The following is a 15,791-nucleotide window of genomic DNA, read 5'->3' as shown; positions in this document are numbered from 1 at the left end:
ATCCCAGGAACCTGGGATCATGACCTGAGCCAAAGGCAGATGCTTAACCGACAGAGCCACCCAGGCGCCCTATGGATGTACCATATTGAGAATGACTGTCAAAAGCCTCTCTTGCTTTCTGATGAAAAAGCAGAAGCAAAAGTAGAAAAAAAAGAATATAAGTATGTAAGTCTACTATTTTCCAGTTAGTTTTGCCATGAAATTGATTTTTAAATCTCTGTTTTTGGAGGTGGCCTAGATCTTCCAAGGTTTGGCTTATTACATAACTTGTTGCTGCTCTATGTTTTTGTCAAATCTGTTAATAGCACCAATTTTCGGTTTCACACTCTAGAGGAAGTCATTTTTCCCCACCGTTATTATCCTTCCTTTTCCTTCTCAGTGGATGCTAGCTCAGCTTCTTTATCTGTCTTGGCTTTTTGTTTGTATTGCAGGTCAAAGAGTTTGGCTTTGCACACTGCGCTGACAAAGAGCATGAGTTCAGATGATGGGGAAGTTGTAGAGAGTGAAGAAATGCCAGCCAGCACCTTTCTTTCAGAAACAGACCCACTTAGCCAAGGAAATGACAAGTTGCCCTTTAAGGCAAACTCTGACAGATCACAGCTGGGAAGTTCTTCAGTTTCACACCCAAGTATTATACATACAGAATCAGCGTATTTGCCAGAAACAGTTAAAGCAAACTGCCAGGAAGAAACTCCAGAAACAACGGCAAGTCCTGTAGAATACCAAGATAAACTCTACTTGCACTTAAAGGAAAACTTCAGTAAAGTAAAAGCATACGCTGTGGAAATCGGAAAGAAGATTCCGGTCCCCGATCAGTGTACCATTGAAGGTATGTGCCCTGAGCACCCTAAACTGGAGAAATTTCTGTCATTGCTGGGGGGGAAAAAGGCTCAAATCATAAAAATTGCCATACCCTGGATTTTTTTTTTTGCAAAATAGATCGTTTGAAAACACCCTCACAGTATTTTAATTGCTTTTTCCCTCCTAATAAGTTCAATCATCTTTTTTATTTCTATTTGAATCTACTTAGGTGTACTTAAGTTCACTGACTCTGATTTTTTTCAAACCTCAAAATATATTGTTCCTGGTTCTCTGTCCCTAGTGTTTAGGAAGCTCCTGAAAGGGGTCCATGTTCCCTAAAGCAGGCTCTGGGGTAGAGGTCCAGTCAGAGACATTTTTCTAACCACATAATCATGCAAGGAAGCCATGCACAGCATTGAGCTCCAAGAGATTTTTCTCTTAATCATTCAGCAGCATGTATGAAGCAGCTACTGTGTGCCAGGCAGTATGCTAAAAAAAATACAGCTTTGTGTGAGATTCAGCTGTGACCCAAACAGACACAATTCCTGGCCTCTTGGAGATTGTAGAAAGAAACGAGTGAAATCACAGTCAGGAGGTGATATATGTCAGGAACCAGTGAGAGTGAGCTACTCAGAAAACAGAGAACAAAGAAAAAGATGTCAGGAACTGGGACTTCCCTCGGGTGTACAATTTAAGGAGGTGCCAAAAAATTTTAAGTAAATGTCTTGCCAAGCCATATTGGAGCAGAGGCAAAAGGAGCGAGAGGTAATATTGATCATGTTTCCACTTATAATTTTGATTTTTGTTCATCATGAACCTTTTGTATTAATTTTGATTTTTTAAAAATATTATGTATTTTGACTACTAAATTTTCTCATGCTTCTTAAATTTTGTGCCCTGTTCCTGGAAAAGAGGATAGGTTTGAGGCACAGATACTAAAATGGAAGTGTGCCGGGGCAAGTTCATCCTTCTGGTAGTGAGTTGAACAGATTTGGATGTTTTGAAGGCACTGTCGGCTAATTAGGTTTCTCTTGCAGTCTCTCTCAGTTAGCAGCCATGTTATTCCCTTGAGATCAAGATGAAGGTCCTAGCCCTCTTGCTGGACATGACAGCTTTTCACAGGCTAGACAGCGCATCTTCCAGAAAGAAACAGTGGAAGGATAGTGAATCCAATTCACATTCACCCATGCACTGACTGTCATCCCCCTCAGTGGATGGTACTAGGAGGGTCCCATTTTCTGTACTCTACTTACTATCCCTTCTCCCACTCCAAAGCAGAGAAAAGAATGTATTCTCATGCTAACAAAGGGAAAGGGGGATTCAAGCATTTGGGAATGACAAATATTGTCTGCATGTCTGTAGAATCTGACATTTCCAGAGGTGTTTATATTAATTCATTGATTAGGATTCTTAAAACTCTTTTTCTAATGGTGACAAAAAAAAAGTGATATTGCTCATATTCAATATAAGTTTTGGATAATTAAGTATAACAAGATTTGGGAATAACTAAAATCAATAAAACTCAACACAAATTCTTTACAATTTCATATTTCATTAATACTCTATGTATTTAATGCACAGGTTGGAGAATTTAATGTAAAAGAGGTTAAATGAATTTCCCAGCTTAAGGGAGGAAGTTTGTAGCAAATGTAAAGTTAGACATATTTCCATCTGCTAGAACAGTTTTGTTTTTTAAGTTTAGCTTAAAGCATTGAAGCTGTGCTATTTAGCTTAAAGCATTGAAGCCTTGTGAAAACCCGTGGAAGTCCTGCAGTTACTTAAAGCATCTAGTTGTCAAAAACACATGATATTTCTTACTGCCTTGAATTATTTTGGGAGTTTGAGGGTGACTTGGGTTTTTTTTTCCAAAATATTGAATGAATCCATCATCTTTACTCAAAACAAACAAAAATCAAAAGGTATTTTCTTTTGATGTTTCCTACCGGGAATGGCCTAGAACTGAGTATATATATTTTTTAAGTTGACATTTTGGAATTTATTCACATTTTTGTAATTTCCTGGAAGTTCCTGGAAAATTCCTTGTGCAGGGATATGTGTGAGGGATTGAAGATTTATATGACTCCCTGTAAATACATCCACTGAGAAAGGACTCGTGCTGACTGCAGGGGACGTGTTGTTATTCTTCCCGAGATTGTGTTAACCATTCAGGAGAAGGCCAGCAGTCATCTGGCTGACACAGTTCTGCTTGCTGTCATGAGACCCCTCAGCTCAACAGTATCACATTTCTTTTCTTAAAAATTTCTTGAAGAAAGATTTAGGCTTAGAAACTGTGTTATGGTTATTGTGGTGTTGGTGTAAAAAAAGGCACATTTGGCCTTTCTTGTTGAATTATGCAAAGTAATCAAGAAACAAAGGGAAGATAGAAATCATAGCATAGAAATCACTTCCACAACATTTAGAGTTAAAAAGAAAAATAGCCAGCAGGAAACAAGAACAACAACAACAATGGGTTAGGACTAATTTTAGACTGATGTCATAATGCCTATACCATAAGAAAATGATGAAATAACACTTTAAGGAAGTTCTTTTGGTATCCTTTTGAATTGTATGGAAAAAACCAATACTGATATCTGACTCCCTTACTTTGACTTACAAAAATGTCGCTTTCATCAGGCTCAACCTAATACTTTAGTAATAAACTGTGTTGAAAGAACAGGAACCTTACTAGTCAGAGTCCAGCAGAATTCAGTATTAGGTGAATTAAGGTCACAATTACCATTCTTATCCTCAGTCAGCCATGTTATTATTACATGATATTAATCCCAGAGGGGGCAGGTAATGGAGTATAAATACAGCAGCACAAATCTGTCATCATGTCTGGAAAAATTGTCAAACCGCAGGTCTTATTGAGGTTGGGTCAGCAGTGTCATTTGGGGTATGAAAGAGCCTGTTATTCCCAGGTCAGTAATTCTCTCCTGGGCCTCTAGGCCTCTGGTGCGGGTGCAGGTTAGCCAACCATGGAAAGTTAGGTATTCATATTCAGAGTGATGGGCTGACATCACTGCCTGATTGTATTTATGTACAAGACTGAAGGAATTTAGTTCATCAGCTAAAGGGCATTTTAAATATCTGAATCACTGGAATTCCTTTATGTGAACAAAAACGATTAGAGGTTAAAAAAAAAAAAAACCCTAAAACACATGCTATTGAAATAAATCCTTGAAAACCTGACCCATCACTGGTGTTCTATAAAGGATGATATAAAAGCTTACAAGAACCCATCAATGCGGCTTTGGTTTGCTTTGAAGTATTCCCTGATTGGGTGAAAATACATCCCATCTGTAGAGCATATCAGCAAGCCTAACTTGCAGAAAGCTAATTTTAAAGCTAGTAATGTCGTCCTTTCTCTAACAGGCTGACATGAGGTGATTTTTCAACTTGAACAGATATAAGAATATACAAAAATAAAAGTTCATTTAAAATATCAAGAAACAGGTGCTGTTTCATAATTAATTACAAATAAAGTTTTCTTATTGAAATTTTGCATGTAGTCAAGTCCAACCCCATGCCGGGACGACCAAGGAGGCAAAGCCAACCCAGGCCTTACCTCTTTCTCCTTGGTTGGTCTCATCTGGAGGGTGATACAACACTCATTCATTGAGTGGTTCTGGAGGAAGTGTCCTTTTTTAAAATAGGTTGGTTTAGCTGTAGGATTAGGATCATTTCTCCTTAAGGAGAATTGTAAGATTTGGAAGCAGACACAAATCCTCAAGCTTTTCCACACGATTTCAGAGGAAAAAACAGCGAATAGTTAAGATACAAATTCCCTGTTGCCTCATTTCATTGATATGGTCCACTGGGCTCCTGTTTGAAGAACACTAGTTAGGGAAAACTTTTCTAGAGAATTTTTCTTGGTGCTTGGGAATTTATCATGGATTACCTATCTGCCAGTTCCCATTTCTCCCGAGTGGGTTTTAGTCAAAAGAAGATAGATAAAATAGTGGCCAGGTTCTCCCCTTAACCTTATCCTGCCACTCATATCCTGGCTCCAGTCATCCTCAGTTTCCCATGAGAAACATTTAAATAAAAACAATTAATTAGAAAACATTTAAATAAGTAAAAAGAAGACCTACAAACCCTTTTGGAAAGATCCCTTCCAAACTCTTCTATTGAGTTAACATCAGATTATTGCCCTTGTTCGTCCCCAACTGCAAGGTCACTGGTAAAGATGTTACACATTAAATACACACCTTAACTGTTTGCAGAGTTCCACTAGAGAACATCAGATAACTTTATTTCTCATTAATTATATTTGCAAAAGTTACTTCTAAAAATAAAGAAAAGAAAAAGTTTGATTTTCTTTAAACATTCAAATAGATAAAGAAAAATGCCCTAACCATGCTATTGAACAAAAGGGTGTGCTGATTATCTGCATGTTGGCTTATCTGATGTATATCTATGAATGAGAAGTATATTCATCCACCTAGGAAACAGTACAAAGTAAAATTGGCGAGCACATGTACACGAGGGCCATTTTGTATGGAAATCCAGGAGTGATTATCTGCCTATAAATCAAATGAGTCATCTAGTCCTCCTAATATAGTGCCCATCTTGGATAGGCTTAAAGAGACATTGTTAATAAAAAAGAGAAGTAAAAGCAAATACATAATGGAGCAAAAATGCACAGGAGTTCATTTTGGCATATCCTGCCCTAAAGGCAGACACATTAAAAGAAGAAGGAGGAGGGGAGATGCTTAGGAGCAGAAGTAGTTTGCTTGAATTTCATATTCTTAAATATATTCTTCTAAATGTATTATTTTTACAGTAGAAAGATATGGCATTATGTTCTCATATCTGTAGTTAGCATTTTTTAATCTTTTTTTTAGTGCAGTTCATACTCAGAGATTATTATTAATCATCCCTGATTTTTGTTTGGGGGTTGTCTTTACTCCAAAGCGTACAGTGCTGTACGAAATGATCCTGGACCATGGATGGTCACCAGCACAAGAGTACATTCCAACCCAGCTTGCTACAAACCAAACTTCAGGAATGAATGTTATTTTTCCATTTGTTTCCATTATGAAACTGGCAGTATATGCCCTATAGGGAAACAAAATGGTCCCTGGATATCATCAAATCTCACTTAAAAACTGAGCAAATCTGTATTTCTGAGCTCTGTTGATGATAAAGAGCTGGTAGCCAAGGAAACTGAAAAGAAATTATACAGCTGGTAAAGAGTTTTGATATAGCATAGGAAAAGGCAAAAAAAAAATTAATTTTCTCTTGTTGGATCCACAACAGCCATCAAACCCTCAGATGATGGAGTAAGATTTTAAAGTTATTTTTCCAAAAACACAGGCAACTACATAATTGACGATCAGGAGTTCAGGTATTGATAATTTGGAAGGTATTTATTTGTGTTACAGTCTATTTTCATAGAATTATATGTTTACAAACAGTAGATAAGTCTGTCTAAAGCAGACAGAGTCTCATGTCATGTGTTGGCAGATCCATTTGGAGTGAATAAAAAAGAGTTACAAAAAGAACACCAAATTCCTGTTTCTTCTGTTCACATTTTTGCCCTATCCATATTAGAGACCAGTAAGAAATTATAAAATGAAGATTTTCTTCTTTTTTTAAAAAAAGATTCAGTGAACTTTTAAAAATAAATTGCTTTATGGGAAACATCATTTTTCATATGAAATCTTCACATTAATTATCCAATAGCCATTAAAATATGTCACCATTAAAACAAGCCACAAATGTGGGAAACATAATGCCATTTCAGAAATTCTGAGTATGATTCTGTTTCTCATATCAAACTTCTTAATTTCTTTTTTTTTAAGATTTGTTTATATATTTTAGAGAGAGAGAGAAAGAGAGCACAAGAGGGGGAATTGCAGAGGGAGAGGGAGAGAGAGAGAATCCCAAGCAGAGCTGGCGTGGGCCTCTGCATGGGGCTCATCGTGGGGCTCGATCTCATGGCCCTGCGATCATGACCTGAGCCACAGTCAAGAGTCTGATGCTTAACGGACTGAGCCACCCAGGCACCCCAAACCTCCTGATTTCTAAGTAGTCTTTTCAGATTGGCTTCTTGCATTTAAGCTTCCTTTACATCTTTTTGTGGTTTGATAGCTCATTTCTTTTTTTGCATAAATAATATTCCATTGTTTCCATATTCCATATTCCAATCTACCATTGCAGAATCATAGAGAATAGTTTCACTGCCCTAAAAATCCTTTCTGTTCTGTCTGCTCATCCTGAATATTCATTCTTCATTAATTCTACAAATATTTCTGAATGCCTACTCATGTCAGCATCCTTCTAGGAACTTCAGAAATGTCAGTGAACAAAACAGGCAAATATCCTTGGGTTCACAGAGATAATTCTAGTAGTGAAAAACATACAATAAATAATAAGAATGATAAATAAATAATAGGGTGTTAGAAAGTGTTAAGTGCTATAATAAAAGAAAATATAGAGCCAGCTAAGAAGAACCAGGACAGAAAAGATTTACATATATGTATATACAGAAGGGGGTAGTTCTAGAAGAACACATACCAAACTATCACCACTAGTTTTCTCTGAAGAATCAAATTGGGGATGGAGGTGGAGGGGAAGTAGAGGGTGAAGGTGAAACTTGCACATTTTTAAAGTACACATTTCTGTAAAGTTTGGAATTTTGCGAGAGTGGTTGACTTCAGTAATAAAGAGAGATGCTGGTAACTTAAAATAAAATAGGCTTAACTTAAAATTAAACTTAACTTAAACTTAAAATAAAATTAAATAAAAGAGATGCTGGGTGATAATTCCAGATTCCCAGCATCCTGCTGAACCAGAGTTTATAGAACTGAGCTTCAGTCCCAACTCTGTTATTGGGCAGTTTCAATTCCTCAAACAGAGTATTTCATCTCCATGTACTGCCACCTCCTCACCCTCATTCCAAGAGTATATTACCAGCTCCTGGGTTCTTAATCTGTGCTCACTAAAAACTGTCAGGGATCCCTTCAAAGAGCCCCAGATCCCCTCTTTCCTCCTTTCCTTGCCCTACAAGCAGAGCAACTGGTGTTACACAGTGGCCTTCCTGATAGATATTTAAACCAAGAATTCCACAGCTTAAGGACACTTGAAAAACACTCAGCTGGATCATTTTTAAGGTCCACTTAAAGAGTTTTTTATGCTCTAAATTAATTGATTCTAAGTGTATTATGTCAGAGCTGGAAAAATGCAAATGTTTGTTATTTGGCCAAGTTTTTCATCAGCCTCAACTTAATTGCTAATTTTATATGTCTAATGTAAAGTTAAAAAATACCTTTCTTTCATGTTAATTTCCTGTCCTTTCTCCAGATATCTGTATTCACCAATTTACAATAGTGTGTTGGGAGAAAATCGGCCAGATTCTTCAATAATTTTGAAGCTGGTCTCACTGTCTGTCTGGATTTATTGATATCTATCAAACAGCAAATGACCAACCATGATTAACAAATTAATGCATTGTGCCTGTACAGACTGGTCTATATATTTTTTTACCTTTCTTTCTATTTTAATTCCAATATAGTTAACATACAGTGTTATATTAGTTTCAGGTGTGCAACATACTGATTCAGCACTTACATACATCAACCAGTGCTCATCACAAGTGCATTCCTTAATCCCCATCACCTATTTCACCCATTCCCCCACAACCTTCCCTCTGGTAACCAACAGTGTGTTCTCCATAGTTAAGAGTCTGTTTCTTGGTTTATCTCTCTCTCTCTTTTTTCCTTTGCTCATGTGTTTTGTTTCTTAAATTCCACATGAGTGGAATCATATGTATTTGTCTTTCTCTGACTTAATCTGTTTAGCAATATACTCTGTAGCTCTATCCATGTCATAGCAAAGGGCAAGATTTCATTCTTTTTATGGCTGAATAGTATTCCATTTTATATATATATATATATATATATGGGAATACATATACCATTTACCAGTGGTATATATATGTATATACCACTTCTTCTTTATCCATTCATCTATCGATGAACACTTGGGCCCTTTCCATAATTTGGCTGTTGTAAATAATGCTGCTATAGTCATAGGGGTGCATTTATCCCTTTTAATCAGTATTTTTGTATTTTTTGAGTAAATGCACAGTAGCATCATTGCTGAATCATAGGGTAATTCTGTCTTGTTTTGAGGAACCTCCATACTGTTTTCCACAGTGGCTGCACCAGTTTGCATCCCCACCAACAGTGCAAGAGGGTTCCTTTTCCTCCACATTCTTGCCAATATTTGTTGTTTCCTGTGTTTTTGATTTTAGCCATTCCGACAGGTGTGAGGTAATATCTCATTGTAGTTTTGATTTGCATTTCCCTGATGATAAATGATGTTGAGCATCTTTTCCTGTGTCTGTTGGCCATCTGGATGTCTTCTTTGGAAAAATGTCTATTTATGTCTTCTGTCCATTTTTTAATTGGATTGTTTTTGGGATGTTGAATTGTAGAAGTTCTTTATGTATTTTGGATACTAACCCTTTATCAGATATGTCATTTACAAATATCTTCTCCCATTCAGTAAGGTGTCTTTTACTTTTGTTGATTGTTTCCTTGGCTGTGCAGAAGCTTTTAATTTTGATGTCGTCCCAATAGTTAATTTTTGCTTTTGTTTCCCTTGCCTCAGGAGACATATCTAGAAAAATGTTACTATAGCCAATGTCAAGGACATTATTGCTTGTGTTCCTTCTAGGATTTTTATGGCATCAGGTTCCACATTTAGGTTTTTAATCCATTTTGTGTTTATTTTTGTGAATGGTGTAAGAAAGTGGTCCAGATTTCATTCTTTTCCAGATAGCTGTCCAGTTTTCCCAATACCATTTGTTGAAGAGACTGTCTTTTTCCCATTGGATATTCTTTCCTACTTTGTCAAAGATTAATTGATCATATAATTGTGGGTTTATTTCTGGATTTTCTATTCTGTTCTGTTGATCTATGTGTCTATTTTTGTGCCACTACCGTACTGTTTTGATTGCTACAGCTTTGCAATATAACTTGAAATCTGGAATTGTGATACCCCAGCTTTGCTTTTCTTTTTAAAGATTGCTTTGGCTATTCAGGGTCCTTTGTTGTTCTATACCAATTTTAGGATTGTTTCTTCTAGTTCTGTGAAAAATGCTATTGGTATTTTGATAGGGATTGCATTAAATGTGTAGATTATTTTGGGTAGTATAGAGTTTTTAACAATATTTGTTTTTCCAATCCATGCGCAGGGAATGCCTTTCCATTTCTTTGTGTCATCTTTGATTTTTTTCATGAAGTTTTATGGTTTTCAGAGTATGGGTCTTTCACCTCTTTGGTTAGGTTTATTCCTAGGTATCCTAATATTTTTGGTGCAATTATAAATGGGATTGTTTTCTTAATTTCTCTTTCTGTTGCTGCATTATTAGTGTATAGAGATGCAACAGATTTATGCACATTTATTTTGTATCCTACAGCTTTACTGAATTCACTTATCAGTTCTAGAAGTTTTTGGGTGGAATATTTTGGATTTTCAATAGGTAATATCATGTCATCTGCAAATACTGGATGTTTTACTCCTTTCTTAGCAATTTGGATGACTTTTATTTCTTTTTCTTGTCTGGTTGGCTAGGACTTGCAATACTATGTTGAATAAAAGTGGTAAGAGTGGACATCCTTATCTTATTCCTGATCTTAAGGGTAAAGATCTCAGTTTTTTCCCATTAGATATGATGTTTGCTGTGGGCTTTTTATAGATAGCCTTTATTATTTTGAGGTATGTTCATTCTAACCTACTTTTTTGAGGGTTTTTACCATGAATGGATATTGTACTTTGTCAAATGTTTTTCTGAATCTACTGAAATGATCATATGGTTTTTATCCATTCTCTTACTAATGTGACATATCACATTGATTGATTTGTGAATATTGAGCCACCTTTGTATACCAGGAATATATCCCACTTGATCATGGTGAGTGATTTTTTTTTTTTTTTTTTTAGTGAGTTGTTGGATTTGGTTTGCTAGTATTTTATTGAGGATTCTTGCATCCATGTTCATGAGAGATATTTTCCTGAAGTTCTCTTTTTTTGTGGTATCTTTATCTGGTTTTGGAATCAGGGTGATAATGACCTCCTGGAATGAACTTAGAAATTTTCCTCCTTCTGTTTTTTGGAATAGTTTGAGAAGAATAGATATTAACTCGTCTTTAAATGTTTGCTAGAATTCATCTGTGAAGTGGTCTGATCCTAGGCTTCCATTTGTTGGGAGGTTTTTTCTTTTTATTACTGATTCAATCTCCTTGCTGGTAATCATTCTCAAATTTTTTATTTCTTCCTGCTTTAATTTTGGTAGACTATGTTTCTAGGAATTTATCCATTTCTTCTAGATTGTCTAATTTGTTGGCATATAGTTTTTCATGATATTCTCTTCAGTTATTTGGGTTTTTTGTTTGTTTTATTATGTTATGTTAATATTTCTGAGGTGTTGGTTGTTATTTCTCTTCTTTCATTTGTGATTTTATCTTAGTCCTCTCTCCCCCTCTGTGTGTGTGTGATATGAGTCTGGCTAAAAGTTTATCAATTCTGTGGATCTTTTCAAAGAACCAGCTCCTGGTTTCATTGATCTGGTCTATTATTTTTTAGATTCTGTATCACTTATTTCTGCTCTAATCTTTATCATTTCCTTCCTTCTACTGGTTTTGGGTTTTGTTTGTTCTTCTTTTTCTAGCTCCTTTAGGTGTAAGACCAGGTTGTTCATTTGAGATTTTTCTTGCTTCTGGAGATAGGCCTGTATTGCTATAAACTTCCCTCTTGGAACCACTTTTGCTGCATCCTAAAGATTTTGGACTGTTGTGTTTTCATTTTCATTTGTCTCCATATATTTTTTTAAGTTTTCTGGTTGAATTCTTGTTTGACTCATTCATTGTTTAGGAGCATGTTATTTAACCTCCATGTATTTATGTTCTTTCCAGAGATTTCTTGTCATTGATTTCTAGTTTCACAACGTTGTGGTCAGAACAGGTGCATGGAATGACTTCAATCTTTTTGAATTTGTTGAGACTTGTTTTGTGGCCTAATATGTGATTTATTCTGGGGAATATTCCCTGTGGACTTGAAAAGAATGTGTATTCTGCTGCTTTAGGATGTAATGTTCTGAATATATCTGTTAGATCCATCTGGTCCAATGTGTCATTCAAAGCCACTGTTTCCTTGTTGATTTTCTGTTAGATGACCTATTCATTGATGTACATGGAGTGTTACAGTCCCCTACCATTATTGTATTACTCTTGATGACATCTTTTATGTTTGTTGTTAGCTGCTTTTTGTATTTGGATGCTCCTATGTTGGATGCATAAATATTTACAACTGTTTTATCTTCTTGTTGGACTTTTCCCTATAATTATATAGTGTGCTTCTTTGTCTCTTGTTATTGTCTTTGTTTTAAAGTCTATTTTTTCTGACATAAGTATTGCTGCTCTGGCTTTCTTTTCACTTCCATTTGCATCATAAATATTTCTTTATCCCTCCACTTTCAATCTGCAAGTGTTTTTAGGTCTGAAATTATTCTCTTGTAGTCAGCATATAGATAGGTCTTGCTTTTTTATCCACTCCATCACCCGGTCTTTTTATTGGACCACTTAGTTCGTTTACATTCAAAGTAATTATTGATAGATATGTATTTATTGCCATTTTGCTATTTGTTTTATGGTTGTTTTCAGTTTTTCTCTGATCCTTTCTTCTCTTTCTCCCTTTCATGGTTTGCTGGGGATGTTTTTAGGTGAAATACTTGGATTCTTTTCTCTGTAGTCTTTGCATATCTGTTACTGGTTTTTTATTTGTGGTTACTGTGATGTTTGTATATAACATCTTCTCCATATAGCAGTCTATATTAAGTTGATTTTTATTGCTTAAGTTCAAACCTATTCTTTTTTTTAGAGAGAGAGAGGAAGAGAGAGTGAGTAGGGAGGGGCAGAGGGAGAGGGAGAGAGAGAATCCCAAGCAGGTTCTACGTCCAGTGTGGAACCCAACATGGGACTTGATCTCATGACCCCAAGACTGTGACCTAAGCCAAAATCAAGAGTCAGCCACTTAACCAACTGAGTCACCCATGTGCCCCCAAAACCATCCTTTACTCTTCCCCCCTCATATTTTACATCCTTTTATTTTGTGAATCCCTCAACTGATTTTTTTTTACAAAAATACTTATTTTTATTTCTTTTGTGGTTCCTAATTTTCATTCTCTCACTTATGGTCTTTCCTTTCCACTCAGAGTCCCCTTTAATATTTCTTGTAGGTCTGGTTTAGTGGTCATGAACTCCTTTATTTTTTGTTAGTCTAAGAAACTGTTCATTTCTTCTTTTATTTCAAATGACAGCTTTGCTGGATAGAGTGTTCTTGGCTATAGATTTTTCCCTTTCAACACTTTGAATATATCATGCCACTGGCTTACAAAGTTTCTGCTGAAAAAACTGCTAATAGTCCTATGGGGTTTCCCTTGTATGTAACTATAACTATCTTCTTTTCTATTGCTGCTTTTAGAATTTTTTCTTTATCATTACTTTTTGCCATTTTGATTGTGTCTTGGTGTGGACCTCCTTTGGTTGATTTTGTTGGAGGATCTCAGTATCTCCTAGATTTGGATACTTGTTTCCTTCCCCAGCTATGGGAAATTCTCAGCTATTATTTCTTCAAATAAATGTTCTTACACTTGATGGAATCACTGAATTCCCTAAGTTTGTTCTCATTTTACAAAATTCTTTTCTCTCATTTGTTCAGCTTGATTACTTTCAATTACTCTGTCTTCTAGTTCATTAATTTGTTCTTCTGCTTCTTCCAGCCTGCTGTTTATTCCATCAAATGTATTACTAATTTCATTTATTGTGTTCTTCATCTCTGTTCATTCTTTTCTATCTCTGTGTTAAATATCTCACTGATGCCCTCCACTCTCTTCTCAAGTCCAGTGAGTATCTTTATGACCATTATTTTAAATTTTCTATAAGGCAGGGGTGCCTGGGTGGCTCAGTCCGTTAAGCATCTGCCTTCGGCTCAGGTCATGATCCCAGGGTCCTGGGATCAAGCCCCACATCAGGCTTGTGGCTCAGAGGGGAGCCTGTATCTCCCTCTCCCTCTGCCTGCCTCTCCCCCTGCTTGTGCTCCCTCCCTCTCTCTCTCTCTCTCTCTCTGTATCTCTGTGTCTCAAATGAATAAATAAAATCTTTAAAAAAAATAAATTTTCTATCAGGCACGTTACTTATATCCATTTTGCTTAGGTCTCTTCCTGTAGTTTTGTCTTCTTCTTTCATTTGTGACATATTCTTCTATCTCCTCATTTTGCCAACTCTCTGTGTCTATTTCTATGTGTAGGAAAGTCAGCTTGCTCTGAAATTTAGGAAAATTAGGACAGTCTCTTGCCCTTGAAATTAGTGGTCAGGACATGAACCTTTAACTAGGTGGCACAGGTCCTCCTCCACAGGGAATGTGCATCATGGTGGAGTCCAGGCCAGCCAGGGCCACTCCACAAAGCATGCATGGGAGGGAGGTGCAGTTTTAACAAGTGCACATATCCTCAGTGGAAGGTCAGGAGATAGTGTTTGCAAGGTTTGTGCAGGTCTTCTGGGGGAGGGAATCCCTGGTACTGGGACTGTGGCAGGTCTGCCTGGAGCGGGGGGCAGGGGTGGTATAAGCAAATTAAGTAGTGAGTACAGGTGCCATGCTGGTTCCCACAAGTGGCTCTGTGTTTATGATGGGGGTCAGGGAGGGAATTGGCACCTACCAGCTTCTTTGTTCCTGGAGAAGTCCCCTAGTGAACTTTGAGATTAGTAACTAACACTCCCTCCTCTAAGTCCCAGGTACCTTTCAAACTGCTGCTTCCAAATTGTATCTCCACGGGAAGTTTGCTATGTTGTCTTTTTAAGGACAGGGGTTCAGCTTCCTGTCACCTTCTGGGCTCCCTCAGAGCTGAGCCTGCTGAATTTTAAAGTTCCATACTTTAAGTCACACTGGTTGTAAGCACTCACAAAATTCAGCCCCTCTGATTTCAAAGCCAAATACTATGAGGATTTCTGTCCCCCTTTTAGGAGCCCCAGTGTGCTAGTTTGTTACGCATCCTTCTCCATGCATGTGGCTCTCTCGTTTCAGTGGCAGACCTGTAGGGTTTGGGTTCCCACCAAGTCTTCAAGTCCTTGCCCTTCTACCCTCTTCGATGAGGCCTCTTCTGTACATTTAGTTGTAGAGTTTGAGTCCTCTTCTGGGTTGTTTGCTCTAGTGCTAATTTTATCTAGTTGTATCTGTGGGACAAATGAGTTTAGGGTCCTCCTACCCTGCCGTCTTCCCCAGAAGTCCCCTGGTTGTTCTATTTTTATTAGAATTGTTGGTTTGCCTCATTTAAAGGAAACCAATTTTATTTCAAATTGTATATGAAAGAGCCTATGAAAATACAAAATAAAAAGAGGTGATTTACTCAATGTGAGGGGGGAAAAAGAGAAATAAAATAAATCTAGTAGTTGAGTTATTTTTTAAAAAAATTTATCCCTGTAAATTTTCATATTTGCTAAATGTGGTTTGCAAATTTACTTCTGAGCACCTTCGTGGCTAGTAAGGAAGGAAATAAAATCAGTGAAAAATCTAGAGTGTCCATAAATAAAAATATTATAATTGCTTAGAAGGGGGAGAAAAAAAAGAAAGCTGTTTATTTATTTGGTTAATGATGCTGTATTCACTGAAGCTAGTTCATCAAAAGAGGTGTTTATATTATACAACGATCATTTACCCACTAAACATAAAAATAGAGCACTGGTTCTCAACTGGAAGCGATTTTATCCCCAGCTTTGGGACTTTTGCTAATGTCTGGAGACATTTTTGGTTGTCATGGGTGAAGGAGTGGAGGCAGGCGCTACTGTCATCTAGTGGGTAGAGGCCAGGGATATGGTTAAATATTCTACAATGGACAGGACAGCCCTCTGCTCAAACAAAGAATTATCCAGCCTGAAATATCAGTGGTGGTTGAGAAACCCTGCAACAGACCCTTGCTTCTCAAA

At 36.8% G+C, this 15,791-nt stretch overlaps 1 protein-coding gene across 2 annotated transcripts in view; it reads left to right on the top strand.

Moving 5' to 3' along the window:
• Positions 1-15,791, top strand: part of VEPH1 (ventricular zone expressed PH domain containing 1) — a 229,525-nt gene that overhangs the window by 124,518 nt on the left and 89,216 nt on the right. For both annotated transcript variants that reach the window (XM_027586347.1, XM_027586348.1), the window contains exon 9: positions 432-829. In XM_027586347.1, coding sequence (XP_027442148.1) covers positions 432-829 — 398 coding nt within the window. The remainder of the gene's footprint in view (positions 1-431; positions 830-15,791) is intronic.

Source organism: Zalophus californianus, chromosome 1, assembly GCF_009762305.2.
Source record: "Zalophus californianus isolate mZalCal1 chromosome 1, mZalCal1.pri.v2, whole genome shotgun sequence".
Classification (NCBI taxonomy): Eukaryota; Metazoa; Chordata; class Mammalia; order Carnivora; family Otariidae; genus Zalophus; species Zalophus californianus.
Note: the sequence above shows the minus strand (reverse complement) of the source record. Positions and strands in the feature narration are given on the sequence as shown.